This window comes from Lygodium microphyllum, unplaced genomic scaffold, assembly GCF_053477565.2.
Source record: "Lygodium microphyllum isolate KBCC unplaced genomic scaffold, Lygodium_microphyllum_v1.1.10 scaffold_45, whole genome shotgun sequence".
NCBI classification, from domain to species: domain Eukaryota; kingdom Viridiplantae; phylum Streptophyta; class Polypodiopsida; order Schizaeales; family Lygodiaceae; genus Lygodium; species Lygodium microphyllum.
This window is the reverse complement of record NW_028229528.1, coordinates 789,682-816,138: the sequence shown is the minus strand read 5'-3', so window position 1 is coordinate 816,138 and position 26,457 is coordinate 789,682. Positions and strand designations below refer to the sequence as shown.

At 39.3% G+C, this 26,457-nt stretch overlaps 1 protein-coding gene across 1 annotated transcript; it reads left to right on the top strand.

Annotated features, from left to right (window-relative positions):
• The first annotated feature begins 11,791 nt into the window (after positions 1 to 11,791).
• On the top strand, positions 11,792 to 24,981 carry LOC148008925 (chromo domain protein LHP1-like). Its single transcript, XM_087673901.1, has 6 exons — positions 11,792 to 12,443; positions 12,827 to 12,852; positions 12,953 to 13,039; positions 13,132 to 14,148; positions 24,536 to 24,596; positions 24,668 to 24,981. Exons 1-6 carry the CDS (start codon positions 11,997 to 11,999, stop codon positions 24,719 to 24,721), a joined length of 1,692 nt encoding a protein of 563 aa, XP_087530027.1. The 5' UTR covers positions 11,792 to 11,996; the 3' UTR covers positions 24,722 to 24,981.
• Positions 24,982 to 26,457: the final 1,476 nt, after the last annotated feature.

The window sequence follows — 26,457 nt, the reverse complement described above, 5'->3', positions numbered from 1 at the left end:
AGCCATGATACCAAATCCCAAGTATAATTTATATCCAATATAATCATTTCTTCATCCGGCTTTCTCCCCAATGCACATGACCAATGGCTTTCTTAAAACAAGTGGACTCACTGATTACTGTATATGCATAACAATGAGCAACATATGTTGCCTTCACCATATGCTAGACAATATATAAGAATAAAATAAGAAATGAACAAATAGCATGAGAGAAGAAAACACGAAAAACTTGCACGACACAAGAATGGGTACAATCTCCCCCCATTGAAGGGGTGAGTACCTCCCCCATGCATGTATGTATAATATTAGAGTAAGCTTTTATACCCAAAATACATTGAAAGTGTCATATTTGTGTTTCTTGCTTTTCCTCACATTGCACAACTTGATTTTATGCAAATAAATCAAAACACACTCTATTCTAATAGCTTTATAAAAATAAAAATTTATATTCTCTAATAAATACATTGAAATAAATCTATTGCACATGTGCGTACGTAAAGTCCTTGTGCTAATAGGCATATACAAAATATAGTACTTCTGGCAATATTTTTCCATATTATAGAGTACATAAATTTTACACATTAAATTGTGCACTCCAAAATAATAATTATGCTTAACTCTAACTAATTATCTACTCAGCACAATACAAAACAGATTATATTCTTTCATCTATTTGCCAAGCATTATGCAACCAATATCACACATGTGCCTCGTGCAATAAGTCACAGATTATGTGGCAAATAAACAAAATCCACAATAATAAACAATAGTAAAATAGGTGATAAACATAGTTCCATAACAACATAGCTATCATATGTCAACCTATTCATAGAATACCTTACTCTCATGGAGCAAGTGGATTCATTGTATACACATAATGGCAAAGCAACATAACCATCATATGTCAACCTATTCACAGGATACATTATTCTCATTGAATTATACACTTATAAAGCATTTTATAATCCCTTCACATTAGCTTTAGTCTTCCCTATACCAAGTGTACGATAAATTGGAATATTGAACTTCTCATCCATGCTCTAATTTGAGTCATAAAACTCACCATCTAGATGTGCATAGCCTGTAGAAATCTGCGATACACCAAGTGGCTCAACCCACTTTTTCTTTTTCCTTTTGTGATATATTTTCTACACTTATAGGAATGCTATTTGCATGCAACTTGTCACTCCATTTTCTCTTAGTAGACCTACTAGAAGAGGACTAGTTTGGCCCACTCAATGTCTTTTATTGTAACCACCTTTTCTTTTACATAATCTACAATAGTTTTCATCATTATATCAACTGGTCATCTCATCAAATACCACATCTCTGCTCACACATATCTTGCGGTGGCTAATTGGATTTTCAAATTTTGGATCCAACTTCTTCCTTAGATCATCATGCTCATTATATATGCAATGCATCCAAATACATTAACATGCGACAAATCTAGTCTCTTGCTAGTAAACTTCTCATTTGGTGTTACATCATGCATTGCAACAATCGGAGTCCTTTTCATAGAGACAACTTCAGCCTAATAATAATGAGGCATGTTTCAACCATCAAGGTTCATTCAATTTCTAGAATGTGCCCATTCTTCCTTTTAGCAACACCATTTTATTGTCGATTATACTTGAATATGAACTACCTTTGAATTCCATGTTGTTTTAGAAAATTACTTAATTCCATGCTATTTTAGAAATTTACTAAACTTATTACAAAGGTATTCTCCCTCTCCATCTGACCTTAGGTACTTAATGTACACATCTAGTCTTTTCTCAACAAAAAATTTTTAGTCGTAAAAGTGAGAGAATACCTCGCTTTTCTTCTTCATGAAATATGCCCATAAACACTTTCCTTGTACGATCATCAATAAGACTACATAATACTTATGTCTAGTCATTAGTGGTGTAGTATTTGTAGGACTCCACACATTTGAATGCATAATATCAAGTAACTACTTGCTTATATGTTTATCATGAGAAAATGCATGCCTTGTCTATTTTCTATATTTGTCTCTTCTAGTCGCATTGATTCCAAGGATTCTTCAAAATTCACTTTAGTTTTGAGGTGAATCTTAGCTTCAACAACTAGTTCATTTATGGTGGGAGCACAAGCATTCTCCCTATGCCTTTTCACAACCATAGAAAATAGTAATTTTGGGTCATGAACTTCATGAATGTACATGGAGAACCTTTAAAGCATGTATCTACAATTACTAAGAGTAGGGCAACGATACAATCACAATCACAAAATTTCCATAGGTGCCAATTTTTTCTGATTCTAGAGGAGACCTCTCATAGCATAAGGCACCTTGTTAAGAATGAATGGTATGGCTAGAATCCTCTCATCCTAATTTTCTTACAAATTGATGTTTGTGGTCCAATGTAAACATTATCTTTGTCAACTACTTGTACCCTGTAACTTTTATTAATGATTACTCTAGGCATGCATGGGTACATGCTTTAAAAGCTAAGTCTAAAGTGTTTTGGTGCTTCAAGAAGTTTGTAAGAATGGTTGAAATTTTGTTAGGATGTAAAGTGGGTACTCTTTGTCAAGATAGAAGGGGCTATATATTTAAGGAATTTAATGCATATCATGTTGAACATGGAATAAAACATCGATCTTCAATGCCATATACAGTATAATAAATAACGTAGTTGAGAGAAAGAACAAATATCTCATAGTGATGCCACAATGTATATTTATTGGAGTCAAGCTTTGCTATATAGTTTTTGCTCGAGGCTATTTTGTGTATAGCTTATGTACTTAACAAGAATCCCACCAAGACATTGCAATCTATCACTCTATATGAGGCTTGGCATGGTTAAAAGCCATGTATTGCTTACTTTCATATTTTTGGTAACATGGCTTATACTTTAATACTAGTATAACAATGCAAGAAATTGGATGATAAGGTTGTGAAATGCATTTTTGTTTGTTATAGTTTTGAAAGCAAAGGTTATAGTCATACCATCCATAAAGAGAGTGTGCTTGGGTGAGATGATATTGTATTTGTGGAAGATGTTGTTTAGCTTTAATTTCATGTACCAATGAGCTAGATATATGCTCACAAGATATCTACGATACTTTGTTACCTCTTTTTATTGATGCACAATCAAATCTAGCACTAAATGAGGCAGTTTTTAAGCTACGTAGGTTTCTCATGATTCCATAGACCATTCCATTTTTTGCACAAATGTGAATGATTCACTTCTTGATGAGAGAGTAGAGATTAAGCATTCCAAGACTATGCCAAAATGGTTGGTGCAAACATTACATACTAGTAAACAAGATGCACCTTTGTCTAGTCTCTCTTGTTTTGGCTCTCATAGTGCTTCTTATGCATCAAATTTCTTTTGATCGATTGTTTCTAGTTTGTGTGATGAGGATATGTTTGCTTGTTTTGAAGAAGAACAAAACTCAAAAATTTAGATGACTACTGAATATGATGCTATTTTTAAAAAATGTACAAAGTTCCTATGTAACTTGCCTCTTGGTTGGCAAAAGGGCCATTAGTACCAAGTGGGCATACAAGTTAAAGCATATGCCAGATGATAGTGGTGATTGCTATAATGCTAAACTTGTGGCAAAGGGTTATGCTCAATAGAAGGGCATTGACTTTGATGAGACCTTTACTTCCACTTGTCCTACAATCATAACTTGTAACATCTATGCATTAGCAACTCATAATGGTTGGAATGTCCATTAGTTGGCCATAAATTGCATTTGTGAATGGTGTTTTATACGAGAAAGTATATGTTTTTTCACCTTGTTGTTTTGTTTAGAAGAGACATGAAAATAAAGTGTATAGATAGAAAAAATCATTGTATGTTTTGAAGTAAAAACCTTGGGCTTGCTATGGGAAGATACATGCATACTTAACTATGCATCATTTGCAAAATAGTCTAGCTACGAGCATCTTATATCTCAAACATGAGAGTGATGTGCCTCTAATCATTGTGATTTATATGGAGGGCATGTTAGTCATTGGTCCTAATAAGACACGTTGATTTTAAGTCTGAGTTGAATTTAGCATTTGAGATATCAAACTTGGGCCTATTGAATCATTCTTTGGGCATTCAATTTAAGTAGTGTAATTGAGGTATTTCTTTGCGCTAGATGAAGTATGTTGAGACATTATGCCATTATTGTAGAGATTTGACCTTGAAGACTAGATGCCTATTGCTACTCCTATGGAGACAACTTTAAACTTGAGCCTTTGTAATATTGAAGGCTACTTTGATGTATTTCTCTATCAACAAGCTATTGGATTATTGATTTATGCATGCATTATAAGGATTAGCATTCACTCTATAGTCTTATAGATGAGTAAGTTTGATACCAACCATTGGCAACTGTCAAGCATATCTTTCATTACTTGATAGGTACTTGGTACCTTGGGTCATAGACCAAATAGGAATCATTACCACTAGATTTACAAGCTTTTTCACATTCTTAACTCCTTAGTAGAGCACTCGTGTATCTACAAGTGTTTTTTGCCTCATGCTTAACTCATGGTTGAGGAAGACGCATCCTCCTCTTCCACTTCTAGTTGTGAAGTCGAGTGTACAAGACAACTCTCATAGCTATGGCTTAGTGTATTTAGGTCAAATGCCTTTTGGATTATTTGAGTGTTGGACACCAAACATAGCATACTCGTACTAAGCACATTAAAGCGCATTACAAGAGCGAGGAGATTGCTCTCAAAACTTACAAGAGAACTTGAGAGAAAAATTGAACTAGAACTTGATTGTGAGATAACTCGGTTATAAGAGAACTTGTTTACAAGAGAGTGCTCACAAGGGCGTGGCTTGATTGCAAGACAAGACTCGATACAAGACAAGACTACAACAAGACAGGAACTAGAAGAGGACTTACGTCACATGAGCCTCACAATTGGTCTTTCCAACTTAAGCATCTTCTAGAACTTTTCAAAGAATTATCTAAAACCTTCTTAGAATTGTCTAGTCCTTTCTCCAATCTTCTAGAATGCTATTGAATCTTCTAGAAACTTCATGGAACTAGGGTTTGCACCAGCTTGAATATGAACTAAGGGTTGTCCTTGCTTGAGTATTCATCACATTGCTCAATCATTTGTTACATTACCCCCCCCCCTTCCCATTCTAGAATAGTTTGTACCTTCTTAGGGTCCATAGAAATTCCCTTTTTTAGAAATGATCTACCCCAAAAACCCGACTCAATTTGATGGAAAGAACACATTTCTAGTTTTGCATACAAGCCTACTTCCTACAATTCATTTAAGACTATATTGACATGATGCTCATGCTCCTCTTGGTTCTTGGAAAAGATCAAGATTACATCCAAATAGATCACAATAAAGTCGTCTAAGTATTCTTGAAATATATCCTTCATCATAAGTTGGAAAATTGCTAGAGCATTTACGAGGCCAAATAGCATGATAAGATATTCAAAATGCCCATACCTTATGAAAAAAGCCATCTTCCATTCATCACCTTTCTTTATAATGACAAGATTGTAAGTACCATGAAGATCTGTCTTGGTGAAGACTTTGTCTTTCCTAAGTCATTCAAGGAGTCTTAAGATCAAGGGAAGAGGGTAGCGATTCTTGATAGTGATCTTATTGAGCCCTCTATAATCCACACACATGTAGAGGGATCAATCTTTTTTTACTGACAAATAGAATTGGAGTACCTGCTAGAGATTTTGAATGATGTATAAATCCATTGGCAAGATTCTCATCAATATATTTTTTGAGCTTAGCTAATTCATATTGGGATAGCTTAGAGATGGGGCCAAAAGGAGGTTGAGCTCCTTCATGTAAATCCATTGCACAATCATAAGGTTGGTGTTCATGTACCATATCCACATTCTTCTTTCCAAACACATCATTGAACTCTACATATTGAGTTGGGAGTATGTCCAAGCTTTCATCCTTTGGTTTCTCCATTGGAATTGCATAAATGATAAATGATGGATTCTTCTTTGCTTGATGCATGAACACCTTTGCCCCAATGTATATTGGTTGAGAGTTCTTTATTTTATTATTTTGCACTGGTATTGATTTAACCTTTTTAGACCTCTAATTGATGTAAAGGTCATGTAATTCTAGCCACGCTAGCCTAATAACAATGTGACTATTTGGGGAATGGATGATGTTGAAGCCTATATTTGATATAAGACTCCTTAGGGTAACTTTTATGGGTTGAGTCTCATTCTTGACATCTCTCGAAACTAACATCTCCCAAAGCAAAAGAGCAACCATCAATTACTTTTGTGCATAACCGCTTTGCTTTCCTTAGAAGTTGTATACCATATCACTTTGCAAATTTCTCATCCATGAAGCATGTTGTAGCTCTAGAGTCTAACAAAGCTTGACCATCTATCTACTCTGGGCATATGTGCTTCTAGCTTGATTACATCAACTATGCTAACATGATTGAATCTCACTTGGAATACCTTGATGAATGTGGGCTTCCACCCTTAGTACGTCAACTACTTGGGTTATAGATCTCCCTTCATATTCCTCGAGCACTTGAGTGGAGACCCTGATGCTTAGCAACCTCAATACCTTGAGTGCCTTCCTAGGTTTCCAAACTTGAATACCTCAAGTAGTAGATTGCCCCTTGAATTCCTTGATTGCTTTTCATGTGCTTCCATCCTTCGATTCATATAGTTCTTGAATTCTCCTATAATACCTTGAGTGCTTGGAATAATTGGCTCTGACACTTGTGATTGATCAAGCATAGGCCTCAATTGCACGTGTTACAAAAACACACAAAGTCCTTAACTAGTTTCCACATTTGTGACCACCAAAAATCCCTTGAAACCAACTTGACTATCTTGTTAACCCCAAAATACCCTACTAAGGGGAGATCATGTCCCTTTTTGAGTATATCCACTTTTAAAGGATCATGAGGACTATAGAGGAGTCCTTTACAATAGAGCAGCCCATCAATGTCCTAGAAATACCTTTAAGTTTATTCTTGGCCTTGATGTAATTGCCTCCTTATGTCCTTGGCAAATGAGTATTTTGTAATTTTCTTCTTGATCTTTGATAAGAACCCAAAGCCTTTAGGGGCTTGTTGATAACTACCCTTAACTTCAATTGCTTAGGTCTGGGTGGTTGGGTCTTCAAAAGTCTTAATCGTGCTTGAATTCAAAGCGGCTCCTTGATGTCTTTTTTGTCTTCTCTCAAACAGACAATTGTCACATTCATTTACTCGAGAGATAGATTTAGTAAGTGTACGTGCTCTTGGCATGGTGAGCAAAATATTTTTAATGTCATCTTTCAATCCCCAACAAAATTGACTAATAAAATAATCCTCACGGCATGTTAAATCGCATGTAACACTATATTAGGGAATTTGGGAATTCTCATATAGTTTTGGAATTCCCAATATAGTTAATATTTGGCCATATGATTAAATCTTGTCCCCTTACTTGAAAGCGGAGTTTACCCTAATTACTATATAGGTTGTCTTTCCAAGTTCCACTTTGAAGCATGGGTTAAGATTTAGCCATATGGCCAAATCTTCATCCCTTATTTGAAAGTGGGACTTGGAAGATTCCCAAATTCACTAATATGGTGTTATGTGAGTTGTTGAAATTCTAATTCATGGACCGAGGCGGATCTCGATCCTTGGCATGGATTTCTAATTTTTGTTTCAGCTACTCTCGCTTTGTCTACTTCTCCAAATGTGGCAAATAACTCTTGTACGAAGGTCTTAAAATTATATAGCAATGAGGCTTCCTTCTCAAGAAAGGGGGCAAACCAAGAGAGAGCTCTACTTGAGAGGAGAGTTCTTACAAGGCCAGCCCAAAAAGCATCATTTGGGTCATGATTTGGTTGCATATATATATAGGACACTTTGTGTTACTGATGATCTTGAGTTACTCACAATGATCCATGTCTTAAAAGTATGGAGACACTATGAGTTGGAAAGAAGGTTCATTCTACTGATAGATCTTAAGAGTCTTAAGTAGATTTTTACCCAAGTTGATCTCAATATGAGACAAAGAAGGTGGATGGAAATACTATAAGAGTTTAATTTTGAGATCAATTTTTGCCACGGCAAGGATAATGTTGTTGTAAATGGGTTGAGCTGAAAAGCATTCCTCATCCACAATAATATTGTTGAAACACAAAGCCTAAGAACCATGTTAATATTTGAAACCCTATCCTAGAGCTTGTACATCAAGCCATTTCTCAAGACAAGGAATATGAAATGCTTATGGCCAAAGTACTCCAAGGTAGAATTTTCGACAAGAAATGAGCCAAGTTAAAAGTAGTAAGCAATGTTATATGTACTACTAGGATCACTTTTGTGTCCTGAAATGACAAATTTAGAACATGTACTTGATGATCGAGCAAATATTCATGCTCGTCCAAGGAATTCTAGAAATGCAACTCGAGAAAATCTTAGAGACAAGGAAAAAACTCTTCAAGGAGTTGAATCCTAAGGGAACACCTTGTACAAGGAAAAGATTACCTTGAAGAGAATGCTAGTTGGGTTGATGAGGCAAGTCTTATAAAAGAGCACCCCCATTTTCCCTTGAGATGAGAAGAATTTGATTTCTTTAAGGGGGGAAGGATGTTATATCCCTATTACTCAACACAATCATAGTTGCACAATTAGACATTACTAAGCATATGCATACTTTATAGAATATAATCCATAACGTTAAAATACAAAAAAACTTGCACATTTTAAAATAGACCATTTAACATTGAAATTAAGAGAAATTAATGGTGTAAATGCTTTCATCTTGAATATATACTTGATCTACAATTTTATGGGTTTTTTATCCTCCACCACGAATGTAGCATGCCTTATCCATATTTAGCTTGGAAATACTGTGTAGCAAGGCTAATGGGTCCCATAAAGTCAACCTCTCATTTCTCAAATGATCGATAAGCTAAAATTTCACAAGCTTCATTTTTCCTTTCTTGATGGGCACTTTCGTGCTTGGCATTCATCATAATGTTTCACAAATCATGCTATATCCTTAAATAGTGTTCACTACCAAAGTTGGGATTGCAAAATCTTTTGTGCTGTGGTGGTGGCATCAAAATGGCATCCAGCTATTCTCGTGTGTGCTTTTTGTAGCATGTCTTGGATTTCATGCTTGCATATGTACCGATCTTACCCTGGTCTATACAATTATTCTACAATTAACCAAATAGGCCTCATTTTCATGTAAAGAATAAGAGCAAATGCACTTTTGGGTAATAAAATCATAAGAGAAGAGGACACAAAATTAAGAGCGAAGAAAGAAATTTGAAATTGGCTTTTGAGCAAAAATAAAAGAGCTAAAGGAAATGCATGATTTTTGGGCCAAGGGCACTCTCAATAATACCAATATTAAAATAGAATGCTAAAAAAAGTGAGAATAAGAAAGTATGTTAGATTCTTCTTCATGAAACATCTATTTAAACGTTTCTTATTTCGTTAAAAACCATAGATTTGAATCTTTGTAAGAGAGTATGAGCCACTCGAAAATCTTGATCTACTCTTCATGATGATTTTAGCCATGCCATGCATGCAAAGCTCTATGCCATGTATTGTCTATAATCTCCTCAAGCATCTTTCCCTATTGGTGCTTAAATGCTAAGCACTTTCTCTCATATTTCACAAGCATTAAGTGTAACGTCCATGTAATGTCCATTCACACTATCCTACAATCAATCCTCACTTACTCTAGCCCCTATTTGTAATACCTCCGTTAGTGGCAAATGAACATCCTCAAGTATGTGTAGAGAGAGAGAGAGAGAGAGAGAGAGAGAGAGAGAGAGAGAGAGAGAGAGAGAGAGAGAGAGAGAGAGAGAGAGAGAGAGAGAGAGAGAGAGAGAGAGAGAGATGTAAGAAATATGTAAAAGAATCCTAATACCCCAAACTCCAACATGTGGGGGAGGAAGAAGCAAGAAAGTGACCATACAAAACTTTTTGTGCCCTCTCATTGCCATTTTGCAGTATCTTCCACTAGTGTAATATAGTGTGCTCAAGTTTATATGAAATAACAATTGTTGATGAGAATGTTTGTACATGTTTGTGGCAACACTTTGGTACACCAGCTTGCTCGTTCATATGGCAATCAAATTTCCATAGGATACCACCATCCACGAAAAAACTTTCTATGGATGAAGGAAGTTGAGTTTATGTTATGGTTCATGCTATAAAAACCTTCTGCCAAACTTAAATTATCAATAACTTTCAGTTGCATTCCACATGTTCTTTTTTGCCTTGATCCATCTTACTTGTTTAGTATCATGACAAAAATTTCCATATCCTTGGTTTTCTAGTCCCAAAATGATTTCTTTGTAGAGTTTTGTGGTGTGATCTAATCAAATGGAAAACCTTCTTTGTTACCTTTTACATGTTCTTTTTGGTCCTAGATTCATTTCACTTGTTAGGCATTAGGACAACTTTTCAATATTTGTTCATGTTATATGGAATTCAGTCATCTTGGATGGTATAATGTTAGACCTTTTCATTTGATTATATTCCCTACTACTAGAAGTACCAATTTTGTTTGATACTTTGACACACGTGATATCTCATGGATATTAATTTGTTTGATACCAATTTTTTATTGCACTTGTTATGGATAGATATCCCATGGAGCAATTAATAAGGCATTAAGTGAACTTTTTGGCTTTGTTATAAAATGTTTGTCTTGTTTTGGCTATTAATCAACAACTTTTGCAAAAACATTGTCATTATATTGATTTCAAAAAATAAATATTTTACAAATTTTGAGTGCTAGTGTGGCATCATCTAATCACATATTATATGTTGGGATCTCACATACAATTCACATAGCCAATTTTGTCATTGATTATTGCATACTTGTTTCACTCATCTTGAAACAACACTTGTACACAGAGAGCTCATATGATGTATAAGTTAATTGGTCATCTTGCATAGCACCCATCAAACTATAGATTAGATTATTACAACACGAGTCTTCTTATTTCACTCACCCTTGCTGAAATCTGCAATCTAACAATGCTAATACTTGAAAGCAAGAAAAATAGATGATGAACCTCATTTATACATGGAATCATGACAATGCATGCATTGTCCCTTTTTTCACATACATCACGCTCAAGTATTACAATACACGATGAAACATGGTCCTTCAACCATTGACACTCATCAGTTGGAGGCCATCCATGCACAAATGAGAAGCATTCATTTTTCCATAATATTGGGATTGAAAACACGCTTATAATAGGAGACAACATTACATGGTTTTGAGTCTTCTTACAACATAATCTTTTGCATTCCTCTAGATTGAGGAAATTCCAACATCCTAAAACTTTACCTCCCACTCTTAAGTCGGGGAAACAATATCTAGTCACAAAGACATGTTTTGCTCTTGTCTTTCTATGAGTGAGTGTACTTACAAATAATCTTTGCATTGCTTTAGATGGAGCAAATTCCAAAGTTTGAAAACATCACTTCCCGCAACGAAGTTAGGGGAACAATATATAGTCATGGAAACATGCTAGCTCTTGTCTGTTGATTGAGCCTTGAACCACTCGAGTTTCAACCGTTCGCAAGCTGAGTATAGTCGAGCTATCTTTTGGGGTGAAATAATTGGATATGACCTTTTGGGTTGAAGAGATTGGGATGAAGCCCAATCGATACTTACAAAGACCACTTACTAAGACGCTTACGCCTTTATAGAATACTTACAAAGACATGTCATGAAAGGAAGAGGATTTGGTGGGATACGAGCGAAGAGTTAATAGAAATACATAGGGAACCCCAACCCGCATTTCACATTAAAAAAATTTCAAAATGTACGCAGTTTTTCTTCTCCCTTCTACTTTAGCTCCTTCCCTCTTACTCCTCCGTCTCTTCTTCTGTGCATACGCGTGCTCTCTCGCGTTTCTGCGCATTCGCTCTCTCCCTGGCTCGGAGAATCGCTGCTAAACCCTATCGCCGCACAGCAGACGAAGGCCGGCGAGGACCAGGAGCTTCCTTTGCTTGCGCGGGCGCCGTTCCATGGGTCGCCGTGCCCCGCCCCTCCAGCCCGGCCATGATCCCGCCACTCCTCACGAGGAGTTGGCTCGCAACCGCCCCCGGAGATCCGTCTCTTCCTCCCTCAATAAGTCCCTCCAGCCACGCTCAGTTAAGACTCCTCCATCCGCCAAGAAGAAGGACGCAGCAGTTGAAAAGCACGTGAGGAGCTCCAGCGCCAAGAGGAAACGTGACAAGGACGCTGACGAGATGGGAAATGAGAGACAAGCTGGCCATGGTGATGGAGCTTCGCAGCCGGAGGAAGGGGAAGAAGAAGAAGGAGAAGAGGAGGAGGAGGAGGAGGAGGAGGATGAAGAGGAAGCGAGTGCGAGCGAGAAAGGAGAAGATGTTTCCAGGCAAGATGCAGGAGTCGATGGACTCGCAGAAGGCTTCTATGAAGTTGAAGCTGTGAAAAAGAGGCGAGTACGCAAGGTGCATCACCTTCCTGTCTTTGTTCAACACTTTCACGCCATGTATTTTAACTGTCATACTAACACAAAGAGATTCCTCAATTCTTTTTCTCTTCCTGAACCTGTACACGAGCTTCAAAGGTGAAGTTTGTTGACTGGTTATGCTCCTAATTCAAATGAATCCTTCTTGCATATCTGTTTGGCTTACCAGTTGACATCTTAAGTATTAAATTCTTAAGTCAGGTCGTTCAAGCGTTTGAAGCTATGTTGTAGCCTGCAAACCGGCCATTATCATATTTCCTAATATCGTAAATGGTTATACTGAATTGTGTTGCTTAGTCCTCTGCAGTACATTGTCAGTTTCAAAAGCAACAATTCTAATCTTGCTTTTCACGATGATTGCAGGGTCAAGTGCAGTACTTGATAAAGTGGTGAGGGATGGTAGCAGTAATGCATCAGATTTAGTTCTGCTTGATACATACACTTCTCTTATGGCCTGACTTAGAGTATCTGACATGTGTTACATTGTAGGCGAGGGTGGCCTGAGTCGGATAATACTTGGGAACCATTCGAGAATGTCAAGGCTTGTGCTGACATCATAGAGGAATTTGACAAGAGGTACGTTGAGATCTTTAGTTTTCTTTACTGTGCGGATATGTTATCCAATATGCCAATGTCATTTTGATTTTTCTTACTTGTCTTGTTTGTAGCTATGTGCCTAAATCAGGCAGGAAAGGACGGGGTAAAAAGAAATCTGGAACTTATCAACTTTCTCAAAAGAAGAAGCAGTCACTGCTAGAAAATGTTGACGGGGGAAGTGCTGCCAACACAGGAGAGGACACAGTGGACACTGATCAGGACAATGGAAAGTGTGAAACTGAAACTGCAGAACCAATCAGGGAGAGTCCTGAGAATTCAATATCACTTAAAGGTGGAGTTTCTGATATTGGGAGAAAGGATGTTGACAGGTCAACAGCAGTAGGCAATCCTGGAAATGGTAGTTTCCTTGCAACTGAGACAACAGAAGAGATGGTGATAAACCCTACGGTTAACCAACAAGGATTTAATTCAGGCAGGTCAGTGCTGGAAACAGACATGCCCCAGCCAAAGTTGTTGCAAGAACAATCAGGTTCTATCTCACCTCATGGAACTGGAGGAGGCAAGCATAGCAAAGCTGCAGAAAAAAGCAGGGCCAATGGGCATCATGAAGCTAGGGAGGAGATTATGCAAAGTGATATAAGTGCTACCAGGCATCAGTTGAGCTTGACATCAAAATCTTCTTTGCCAGATGAAGGAACATTGAATAAGGATGATGCTCAGCTGGACAAAAAATCAAGCAGTGGGGAACTTAATAAGAGTGCTGGCAGTGACAAATGTACTGGAGCAAAAAAGAGGAAACAAGGTTTTGTGAGACGTGTTCGACAAAGTTTGGATTCTCAAGAACAGGATGCAAAGACAATTGCTGATGAGGAGAGGTCACAGGAAATTGTGGAGCAGGCCAACAATTTGAAGGGAATTTTGTTGTCCACACAAGGTGGGCACATGGAAGTTAAGCCTTCACAGCTGCAGATTTCTGAAACAAAGTCGCCTTCTGCCACAGCAAACCAGTGTTCCCAACCAAGCACGCCCAGTAATCCTCCTCTCACAAAGATTATCAAGGCAGTAAATTACAGCAACTCATCTGTGGAAGGAAAGCAAGATGTGACTGTTCTTTTTAAGGCATCAAGGTATGATATAACATATGCTTGTTCTTTATATGTTGTTTTCTTGCAAGCAGTATACACAAATTTTTACAGACCAAGGAGCTTGGGAGGTTGTTAAGGATTGTGGTGAATTCATGAAGAACTAATGCTAGCTTTGTAAGAAAACCCACGTTATAATGTTGAGCATGAAACAAATATTTTGGAAAATTGAATCCAAAACAGATAGTAGTTGGAAAAAATTGGGTGGGCTTTAAGGGGCTATAATAGGTTGTATTTTGATGACAATTTGAATCCTTAGTAAGGAAAGGGGAGCTTGTAGTGGGCTTTAAAATAAATTGCTTAAAAAAATTTATTGTATACCAATCAAGCACACTTAGCAATTCAAAAGGTCTAGCCATAACAAAGGACAAAGATGAAAAACTTAAAAGTCAAAAGTTAATCATGTGTGTGAAATAAATATTGTTAGTTGGCTTGGCTTGAGGCTAATGTTGCCTTAATAGATTACCTTTGAACTTTCCTTCAATGTTTTCTAATACAATAGTCTCAATCAAATCATTTGTGTGGCTTTAAGAAAGCCTTACAATTATGATTGGACCACGTGTTAAACTCAGCTAAACACATGTACACCATATGGTAATCGCAAAAGTAGAATGCAACAAAAAATAATTTCAAAGCCTTAGTCTCCTACTATCAAACTTTAGATTTCACATTATTATTAATATGCTACTAATTTGATTGTAAGATTTGTGGTGAATGACTTTCTTCTCTAACTTGCTTCCATGAAGGCCTTTTAGCAAATTGAGGTTATTTTTTTGAGTATGTAAGAGTGTATAGAGTGTCCAATGGCAGAGTAGTGTTAGAGAGTAACGTCCACCATCATAGACGGATCCCAAGTATTGCGACCACCAATCAGAGTGTTGGAGTGACGAGAATTATCAAATGTAGATGTCAAAGGCTACTGGAACACTTAACCTTAGTAGTAGAGATGTTGGAGGATGTAAGTAGCCTTAGAAAGTTGCAAATGCAGGTTGGGAAGGAGTTACTTGTTGATGTGGAAGATCAGCCCATTGTCGTGTGGGATAGATGATGCCAAATGCAAGGAGTAGAGGGTTGCCATGTGGAGGAGAGACACAGTAGATTGACACCTGGTTGATGGAGCATCAAATTCAAGTAGTAGAAGACTATTTTAAAATTGGTGATGGCTGAAATTACCAAATGTAGTAGTGATAAAGGTGCTAGACAGAGGGTGGCAATAGTGAAAGAAGTCTCTAATTATCAGAGCACTCGATGATGGAGTGGTAGTTGTCGTGAAGGTTGTGGACATCCATGCGGAGAAAGGTTGGTGGTTGAAATTTTACACACAAGGGTTAGAAAATCTGCACAAGGGATGATATAATTGAATGGAGATAACTTGTTTATTTATAGATGTGGATGGATTTTTCCAAATTAGGGTTGCACAAAAACTCTCTCGAATGGTGTTTTGTTTTAGGGTTTTTCATAAAATAAACATGTTTTAGGGTTGTGTAAGAGTCTAATTAGTATTTCATATAATGCAATTTTTAGCTTAACATCCCCCTCTTAGGCTCAAAACAAGATTACAAGGGAACGTCGACCTAGGTTTGCCTAAGGCGTCCCATCCCAAAGCAACCAAGGTATTAGACAAAGGGTGTACGACTGTTGCTCAATGGTTCATCAAGGCTATAGAGGCAATGGGTATCTTACCAAGGGAGTCTAAGTAGTCACCCTAGAGAGGATAGGGTATCGAACAAAGGGTTCTTGTCGATTACCCAATGGCCTACCAAGTCTTGTAAAGGCAGATGAAACCATAGTGACTTAAGAATAATTCAAGGAGGAAATCTTACGGGCTCGACTCAATAGCCTAAAGATCTAAAAGGGTGAAGTTGGAGACAATATAAAGATATGGCCACAATCATATACGTCTATAGCATGTCTTTGCTAATGAAACGCCTGATGAGGTGGTGAGAGAGTTCTCGATGAAGGTGGATGCAAAGTGGATGTGTAAAGTGCAATGAAATAGGTACTTGCAGACCAATTAGATAACTCCTTAAGAATAGAGAAGGATGGTCGTTGAGGTTGTCTATATGCCACATGTTTAATAGTTGTTGGGAATCGAAGAAGTAGATGGGGTAGCAATGGGAGGTGAGCTCCACTGGATTGGCTTCCAAAGTGGAGGCAATCGTAGCGGTTTGTTGAGGTTTCTTCGAAGGAAGACCTTGGGCCTTTGTACTACACCTTATCCACATAGCCCAATTGTTGGCATAGTGTGTGAAATCTATTTTTTTAGGATTTTGTTTCTTTGGTTTTGTCAAAGTAAGGGGTGTCACCCTTGTTTTGGCTTGCCTTTACATCTTGTGAGTACTTGGCACTATCATAGCAGCAAGAAACGTTTAGAAGCAAAAGGTCATAAACATGTTTCGTAAGTTTTTTTCAAGAGGGGATAAAATAAGAAACACAGGTTTTTTAGATAGGGGTTTTTAATAGTTTGACTAGGGAAAGAGATTCTATCTCTTAAACAAAGAATGACCAATTGAGCTTGAGTGATAATAAAGTCAATTGAGAATAATACGTCACATATCCATGAGCCATTATTGACTTGTCACTTATGTCAAAGTTAGTCTTTGGATAAGCTATACTATGGTTTGGAACTCAAACATTATGATTCATACATATCATACGAAGAAAATTGAAATTAACATGTAAATAGCCTATCTACAATATAGACTGAGTCAAGTTGCAACATCATGATTTTCATTTAAAACAAATTGACAAAATATCAAAATCGAGAATGAATCATAATATATCATAAATAACTCATAAATGAGACTAAAGTCGTATAATATTCAACTCTCAAGACAAGAATAGATACTAGATTGGCAAAGTCCAATAACTAAACAAAATCACAAAAAAATTAGTCTCTGATCTAAAATCTTGAGCCCTCATGAGTCATTATATATCATCATCATTATGTTTAACATTGCCCAATAGTTTTTATCAAAGAAACCATGTTTTGGGTTTCAAAAAAAAAAAAAAGCCTATGTTTTTTACTCTCAAACGTTTCGTACTTTAAGAAATGTTTCGTTAAGTTTCAAATTCAAAGAAATGCGTTTCTTAGGTGCTATGGGCACTATTGGTTTTACCTTTCGAAAAATATGCAATTGGTTTCCGCTTTGAATAAGTATGTGGAAGATTTTTTGTGGACTTTGTTATGCAACCTCGTGTAAGGTAAGAATTGGTACTTAAACTCATAGAAGGTTGACAATCTAGGTAGTGAGATAATATGCTAGATAAAATTGAAGTATTTGTCGAGCAACTTGTTTAAGAAGAACGTGACTTGATCATCGCTTGACTTTAGGAAGCTAGTAGTGGCAAACTTTGTAAGTAATCACTTGATTTCAAGGAGCCAGTAGTAGCAAACTTTGTAAGTAATCATTGATATTCAACCAACTTGACTTTCAGATCATTCCCTTCCTTAATGGCAAACTCTTGAATCTCAAAATGGAGATTGATGTGTTGTGTGCAATTGCGTGTTGCATAGTGGTCAATGAGATAAATGAGATGACTCCAACGCTTAGATGCAAGGGAAAATGTTGTAATTGAGAGTAAAACTCAAGAAGCAACCCTTGCACTAACTCAACATTGGTTGTGGCATTGTGGAATCTCCATTGACAGATGTGATCAGGGTGAGCTAAGTGAGGGTTCATTATAAGCTTCTAAAGTCCTTGAGAGTTAAGCACTTGTTGCATAGATTTTGACCAAGTAGTGAAGTTCGACCCGTTGAAACGAGTCTTATTTATGAATGCATTGTTGGCCATTGCAAGAGGAGTGGTAGTGCTTTGCATAAGCCTCAGACTAACGACAAGGTTTGAAAGTTCTTGCATGAAGTTCGACTCTCTCTTTTCTCTTTGTGTTCACTCTGTCTCAATCTTGGTTCTACGCTTCCGCATTGTTGCACTCTGACATGGTATCAGAGTGGTGAAATTAGACTGACTGATTGAAGAACCTACCTGAAGAGGAGATTTCAGCATGACATAGGGCTGCGTTTCCAGCATTTGAGGGCAAGTAGGAGGGACGCGCATTGGAACTAGGCTGAAGTGAGTCTGGGTGTGTGGGAAAGGAGTCCTGTGTTTTAGGCCTTCAATTATAGATTTTACCTTTTCATCGCCTTCGGTGGTTGAAGAAGGTTCGGGAAGTGGAGGAAAGAGCCCTAACATGCTGCGTTTACACTGTCAAAGGGGGCTGATTTTGCGTTTGTGCAGGCATTGTAGTTGAATATGTTTACAGAGACCAACTTGGAGTTCCAGGTGATCATGGATAGGAAGGTGCTTGTCCTTCCGGCTCTTCCATCAGATCAAAAGCTTGATAGTGACAATTACGCATCTGGCGCGTGATGATGTTGGCCATTCTGGAGTCTTATGATTTGGTAGAGCTTGTGATGGAGGAGATTAACCGGCCCTCAGTGAGAGATGAGTCCAAACTCTCTTCCAATGCTCGTGCGGAGTAATAAGACTCAGTCTCATTGGGACAAACTGAATGCCAGGATTCGTTTTTTTTTTTTCTTGTATTTCAGTTGTGATAGCTCACATCGAGTACTTGATAGTGGCTCGAGAGATATGGCTAGAGCTCGATTAGATGTATAATTGGATGACCTTGATGAAGAGGGTTTCTTTGGACGTATAGATGCGGACCTTGTCTGTGAATAAGTCTTTTTCGCTTCGGGTATACATCAACAAGCTTCGGCAGCTTCAAATGCAGGTTCAAAATGTGGGGAAGCCTATTTTCTCTAAAGACATGGCGATCACTTTATTGTCCCAATTGCTACCATGATTTGGTACCTTTTATTCCGCTCTTATTGCATCTGGGCGGGAGTCTACTCTTCGGTGGGAAGAGCTGGTTTTTATGGTCTTGGACCAAGAGAAACAGTTTAAGGGACAGAATGCTTCCAAATCGGAGGCTTTGGTTGGTCAAGCCTCTCAAAAGAAAGGGAAGGACCAAAAGAAAAAGAAGGACAACAAATCCAAGAAGGACAAAGAGAAGGAATCGATCTGCCATATTTGTGGTAAGATTGGTCATTGGAAGAAAGATAGCCCCGACAAGGACAAGAAGGATACCAAGAAGGACCTGAAGGATTTTGGAGCGGTGACTGTATCCTCATCAATTGCTTTTCTACACTTTGCAGTCATTGAGGGCCCTACACGGTAGACTTGTGATGTTGCGATGATAGCTCCCCAAGCTCGAGAGTGGATCGTGGACAGTGGTGTCTCACGACACATGAGTTCTTCCGTTGGTGTTGCCCATTTGTGACCTTTGCGTGGGTAGATTCTCATTGGAGACAGCTCTTCTGTGTCTATTGTCGCACGGGGTGAGATGCAGTTGATTCTAGATGGACGTGGTGGTACCCACACTTCCGAGGTGTTACATGTGCTAGGCTTAGGGTATCTTTCGGTCCATAAGATTTGTTCTCTTGGTCCATAAGACATAGTGGTGAGCCAACAACCATGTGTCTCTTGCATTCGTGGGAATTTGCATTAGGATGTGAGTCCCAACAAAGCTTCGCGGCGGTCTACTTCACCTATGGAGCTTGTATCTACGGATCTTTGTGGCTCGATGCGGATCAAGTCCTTGAAGGGGAGCTTGTACTTCATGTTGATTGTAAATGACTACAGTAAGATGACATGGGTATATTCTTAAGGTTGAAGTTGGAGGCTTTCTTCCACTTCAAGGATTGGCTTCTCTTTGAGGAGAATCGATTTGGTCGAAGACTGAAGACCTTGCACTCAAACAAGGGTGGTGAATTTGTGTCTAATGAGTATGCTCGTTTTTGTGCAAATAGGGGCATTCACTAGGAGTTTGCTAACACCAACACTCAAGAGAATGGCATTTTGGAGCAGAAGAATTGAAGTGTGATTAAGATGGCAAGCACCATGATGGAGCATCGACAGACACCTCAGTTTATGTGGGCCGAGGTAGTGGCTACTGCAGTTCACGTCCTCAATCGATCTTCCACTTTGGCCATTGACAGGATGTCACCTTTTGAGACTTACTTTGGGACTAAGCATGATGTCTCTTATTTCAGGATCTTTGGGTGTGACGCCTATGTGCACATCTCGAGGATGTAGCATGACAAGTTTGAGGCGGCTTCCTGACGACAGGTTTTTGTTGGTTACAACTCCTGGTCCCAAGGTTATTGTTTGTTTGATCCCGTCAAACAGGATGTCTACGCGAGCTGAGATGTGCGGTTCGTGGAAGTTTCGACCACAGAGGGGGGTGAGGAGCACTCTGTCCTTGGAGATCCAAGGGAGAGTTGGGCTCTCGAGACAGTTCCTTTGGAGCTAGAAGCCTCTTGATGGAGATTCTTCTTCTGATTTAGAGTCTTTACTTACATCGGCTGCCCCCAATGGAGCTTCCGTCAGTGGATGTACCTGAGTCTTCAGCAGATGGAGAGCAACAGCGAGAGGTTTGGCCTTCTCCTCGTTGGGCCCATGACACACTCTGCGATTTAGGGATCGAGTGGGTCCTTGAGGAGTGGGAACTGCAGGATGGACTGTGGAGGTCAGGGAGGAATCAAATACATTCTACGGAGCTTGTTTGCTCTAACTATCTTTTGATAACCCGTGTTATGCATTGTTTGCTCTAACTATCTTTTGATAACCCGTGTTATGCAGGATTGAGAGTCCACTTTTGTGGAGGCGGCTTTGGAGTCTGACCATTGACGGAAGGCTATGGAAGCTGAGTTGGAGGCTATTGAGAGGAATGACACTTGGTCCCTTGTGCCTCGTCTTTCTCACAAGAAGGTGATTGGTGTCAAGTGGGTCTTCAAGACTAAGTATCTTAGCGATGGTTCTTTGGACAAGCACAAGGCTCGCCTTGTTGCTAAAGGTTTTACTTAGCGCCCAGGCATTGACTTCCATGATACTCTCCCCCTCCCTCCCCCATTGCTTATATGGCGACTATTTGAGTTGTTCATGCCTTGGTTGGCCATAGGAGGTGGCTTGTCTATGAGTTGGATGTGAAATTAACCTTTCTCAATGGTGACTTGCAGGAGAAGATCTATCTAAAGTAGCCTCTTGGCTTTGGATCCTCCGATGGGAAAGTTTACAGGTTGAAGAAGGCCTTGTATGGCCTCAAGCAAGCTTTCCGTTCAAGGAATGATGAGATTAATCCGTTTCTTCAATCAAAGTTGGGATATCGGCGCTCCAAGGCCGATCCATAGCTTTATGTGCACACTTCCGAGTGGTCGTGTGTTGTTTGTGTTGTATGTTGATGATTTGATTCTTACAGGTGACTTCCATGATACTCTCCCCCCTCCCTCCCCCATTGCTCATATGGCGACTATTTGAGTTGTTCATGCCTTGGTTGGCCATAGGAGGTGGCTTGTCTATGAGTTGGATGTGAAATCAACCTTTCTCAATGGTGACTTGCAGGAGAAGATCTATGTAAAGTAGCCTCTTGGCTTTGGATCCTCCGATGGGAAAGTTTACAGGTTGAAGAAGGCCTTGTATGGCCTCAAGCAAGCTTTCCGTGCATGGAATGATGAGATTAATCCGTTTCTTCAATCAAAGTTGGGATATCGGCGCTCCAAGGCCGATCCATAGCTTTATGTGCACACTTCCGAGGCTGGTCGTGTGTTGTTTGTGTTGTATGTTGATGATTTGATTCTTACAGGTGACCATGCACAAAAGGTCCAAGAGACCAAGACAGCTTTACATCAAATGTTCAAGATGACAGATTTGGGGCTTCTTCATTTCTTCTTGGGTCACGAGATTTATCAGTTTCAGAGGGGGATTTTCATCTCTCAACAATGATACATTCAAGAGCTCTTGGTGGCTTTTGAGATGGAGACTTGTCGGACCATTTCTACTCCTATGGATCCAAACTGGAAGGCCACTTCACACTGAGATTCTCCCTTGACGGATGCTTCTCGCTATCGCCAGTTGATTGGTTCCTTGATTTGGCTACTCAACACTCCTGTTGATCTTTGTTTTGTTGTGGGTCTTTTGGCGGGGTTCATGAGTGAACCCCAACAGGTGCATTGGTAGGTTGCCTCGAGGATTCTTCGGTATTTGAGGGGGACCTTTGACTTGGGGATTTCTTATCCAATAGGTACAACTACTTCAGCTCTTGTTCTTGCAGGTTGGAGCGACTCGGATTGGGTTGGTGATGTGGACCATTGGTGGTCTACTACAGGCTATTGTTTTACCTTGGGTATAGGTGTTATCTCATGGAGTAGCAAGAAACAGCCCACGGTAGCCCTTTCTTCTACTGAGGCGGAGTATCGGGCCGCGCCTTCCACCACATGTGAGGTTGTGTGGCCTCGAAGATTGTTGGAGGAGCTTGGCTGCCCCTAGACTCGTCCTACTCTTTTACGATGCGACAATGAGAGTTGCATTGCCTTGGTACGGAATCGTGTATTCCATGCTCGGACGAAGCACATTGAGATCCAGTATCACTTCATTTGTGAGAAGCTTTTGGATGGGACCATTGGTGTGGAGTACTGCAAGATGGAGGATAATCTTGCAGATTTGTTCACGAAGGCGCTTATGGAGGATAATCTTGCAAATTTGTTCACGAAGGCACTTCCCCAGGCTATTCTTTGGAGACATGCCAGATCCCTGAGTCTTTTGACCTGTCCAGGATCTGAGAGGGGGTGTTAGAGGTATTATTCCTTGGACAGCTGTGCTGCAGCAGTCTGTACAGACAGTGCAGGAGGAGCCATGTCAGCAATTGCAGTGCAGTCGGACTAGTTGCCATGTGGCATAGCAGCAATCGGACAGCTTTTATGCAGTCGGCTGCAGCCAACCTGATTCTGACCATTTTTTCGTGGTATTTTTCTGCTATTTATGGCAGTCCGCCAGCACACTCTGGTCACTTGTATCTGACAAAGAGAGCTTGCTGAGATTGACAGCACGTGGGCTGACGGAGATAGAGGTCCTCAAGGCGGAGACATACACATATATTTTCTCTGCACTTGTGTATATTTCTGCATTTCTATACAGCATTCTACACTGCAGATTTTATGCGTTACAGTCCTCTCTCTCTCTCTCTCTCTCTCTCTCTCTCCTCTCTATGTTCACTCTGTCTCAGTCTTGGTCCCACGCTTCCACATTGCTGCACTTTGACATGACAGATGCCACCTGAGAGAATTGCAGGGCTTCTTACCTATTTATAGGCACATAGGTCAGTTGGTCATTATCACTTGCCTTCTCACTTTTGGTGCCCTCAGTGCAGCTACACTATAGCACGTGGAGGGTGTGATCCTTGTATTCAGCTAAGTTGTCTCTTGATTGCCTTCATCGTTTCATCTCTGTTTGGAACAGCTCTGTCCAGCAAAATAGCAGCATTACCAGGTCAGCCAACAGGTTCTCCAGGCAGGTTTAGTAGCAGGACTACTGTTTTCAGCAACAAAGAGACTAGAGAAGACCTACTACCAAAGCAGGGATGCACTGGAATGGATACGGTGAAGTATGGTACTACTGAGGAGTGATCTACTGAGAATAAATATGCTGCCTGGAGGCTGAGGAGTAAAAGCTGGGAAGGAAATCTGAAAGGGTGTAGTGTGGTGAAGCTGCTGATGCTGGTGGTAAAAGTCAGGCCTGGAGTGAGACTAAAAGGGATGAAAGTGGCTGTCGCCCCTAGGTCCCTTTATAGAGTTGGGCAGGTGCATGACCATCGAGCGAGAACTTGTAATGTTATTTAGTTTGCTTATTGGTGTTGTACAGGAGCCGACCAAATTAGCCTACAATGTGGTGCAGCTGCTGCTGCTGGCAGTAGAAATCTGGCCTGAAGTTTCATGAAGAGGGACAAAAGTGTCCGCCGTCCCCTCTTGGCCCAAATATAGAGTTGGGCAGCTGCATGGCTGCCAAGCAAGAACTTGTAATGTTCATTTGATTTACTTTTTGGTGCTCTATGAGAGCCGATAAATTGGCCAATGATAAACAAATTAATTAAGGCCTATTTTTTAATTGATTAAACAACAGGTAGGGGGGATGAGGCATCGTGAGAAACATTTATTTTGTTAGTTTAAGCTTCTCACAACATTTTAAGCTGCTCTCTGCTTGCTGTCTCTTTCTGGTCCCTCCTTGCTAGTGTTGCTTCACAGCTATTCTAGGTTGATCTTATTTGGTACATTCTTTTGTAAGCTTTTTGTTGTACTTCCACAGTTTAGTGATAGGTTGATGAGCGCCTTGATTGGAATAGTAACTGATAGTAAGTCAAGGTATGCTATGGCAGTTGAGCATTTTTTGACTAATCCAGTTCTCTGCTCCCTACTATCTTCTTTCCCTTTGAGAAGAGTGGAGTGGGAGGAGGAATGGGATTGTCATGATTGTAAGTTGCTGTGCTTGGTCTGTCTTGAAAGATCTAATAAATACAAGCATTTGCTGATATTATTCAGGGCTGATGGGCATGAAGTGCTGGTAGACAACAAGTACATGAGGGAAAACTATCCTCTTTTGGTAAGTAGTAGTAGTAGTTGATTCAACTGCAGAATTGTAAGTATTTCTAACTGTTGTTCTTGTGCTTTCAGCTGATAGATTTCTATGAAAAGCATTTGAGGTACAGCTCACCGACGACTGTGTAAATAAGGATATGTCATGAATTGGGCCACTGCTCCTGTGTCTCAAATGAGGTCACCAGCTCCATGGCAGGCTGCCAGGGACACTTTGTTAACCTATTGCCACTCTGTATGAAAGAATGCCCAATTCAAGGCACATAGATAGTGTTGACAAAATGTTTCATGGGAACATCCATGTAATTGTATGTGGTCATGTAGACTTGCCCTTGTTTGGTTTACAGGGACTTATCTAAAGGCTTTTCAGGCTGTCATTTTTTACGTTTTAACTGTGGTGTATGGTTCAACTCGATCCCTGTTCTGTCTCAGTCTTCACACATTGTACATGGAACCTGGAATCCTTTTTGTGGAACTTAATTCATTCAGGCCCAGTTAAGGTGACACGTTGAAATCGGCTCAATAAGCTTTCTCGAAACCGTTACTTCAATAATCTTTCCTGTGGAGAGATTTGTTGGGTTTTTGGGCCCTTGCTGTTTTAAGTATAGAACCGTCCTTTTAGTGGAAGTTAATTCTAATTCATTCAGGCGCAGTTAAGGTGACAGTCTAAAAACAGAAACGTCCTTTTATTGGTGGGTGTTCACATCTTGGTTTTGTTTGCAAGTGCTCTTTGAGATGTTTTGTATTCAAACTATTGGTGATATGGTATAAAGCTATAGAAGCATTGTTATTTGACTTTTGTCTCTGATCATGTGTGGTGATATGGTACAAACTTATAGAAGCATTGTTATTTGACATTTGTCTCTCATCATGTAAGTGCACGTTGGTTAGCACATGGCGCAGGGATATGATCTACCATACCAGCCCATGGGAAAGTAGAGCAGGGGCTCCTCAATATTTGCACTTCAGTCTTTGAAAGGTGGGGTTTTTTATTCTGGAGTTTGAGAGTTTGCCACTTGGTTCTGAATTTTGCTTTTTATTCTGAACATCGTACAGTTTTAAGGAGTAATTTGCAAGTGCTTTGAAAAAGAATTGCTTAAGAGCTCAATGCATTGAAAAATTGAACAAGAATGTGTCGCACAGATTGGTAGAAATATGCATGCAAAGAGGGCAAAGTGTCCAATAGCTTTAGAATAACTTAATAACTTCAAGTGCATTAGAGCTAACAAGGAATTGTTTCCATGTGCTTAGAAAAAATATCAGTGAATGCACAAATGTTTGTGCATGTTTTGTTTGTCTTGATTGGACCTATGTTGGGATGTTGATACTAATAAACTTTATAATTGCGGTTAGTGGAGGGGCAAGAAAGAGCATCATGGTTGTTGAAGGTTGATGCATCAACTTTACGAAGGCAGCTTGTGAAAATATTAGCCATTAGGCAATATTAGGATGATTTATTTTTTCAAAAATAAGAGATGGGCATGGGATTGTTCATTTCAAGTGACCTTTTTCTTGTAATCTTTTGTTTTTTGATTTAAAAACAATGAAGATCTTGCACGTTTGAGCGATTCTTTATCTCAAAAAAATTTGAACATTTCCCATCCCTCTTTTGCCTTTTTGTGCAATTTTAACTTTTAATGTACACATTTGAACTAGTTTCTATTTTACAGCGTAGGACCATGCCATCCTCTAGTCTCGTCTTGGACCATGATTCTCTCCAAGTCATTGCATTTTATTATTTCACTTGTACGTGACAACTAAATGTTGTTAGTTTACTTACGTACAATTGGTATATATAGTTGCTTAGTTTTGGGCCAAAATTGTGCCCTCCTTAGCTCTTCCGAATATATTTGCATAGGTAGTCTCCA

Bases quoted from the DNA above. Each gene is read 5' to 3' on its own strand.
- LOC148008925 (XM_087673901.1), top strand. From the start codon at position 11,997: ATGGGTCGCCGTGCCCCGCCCCTCCAGCCCGGCCATGATCCCGCCACT. The intron at 12,444-12,826 runs GTGCATCACCTT...CGATGATTGCAG, and splicing joins AAAAGAGGCGAGTACGCAAG to GGTCAAGTGCAGTACTTGAT. The intron at 24,597-24,667 runs GTAAGTAGTAGT...TTGTGCTTTCAG, and splicing joins GGGAAAACTATCCTCTTTTG to CTGATAGATTTCTATGAAAA.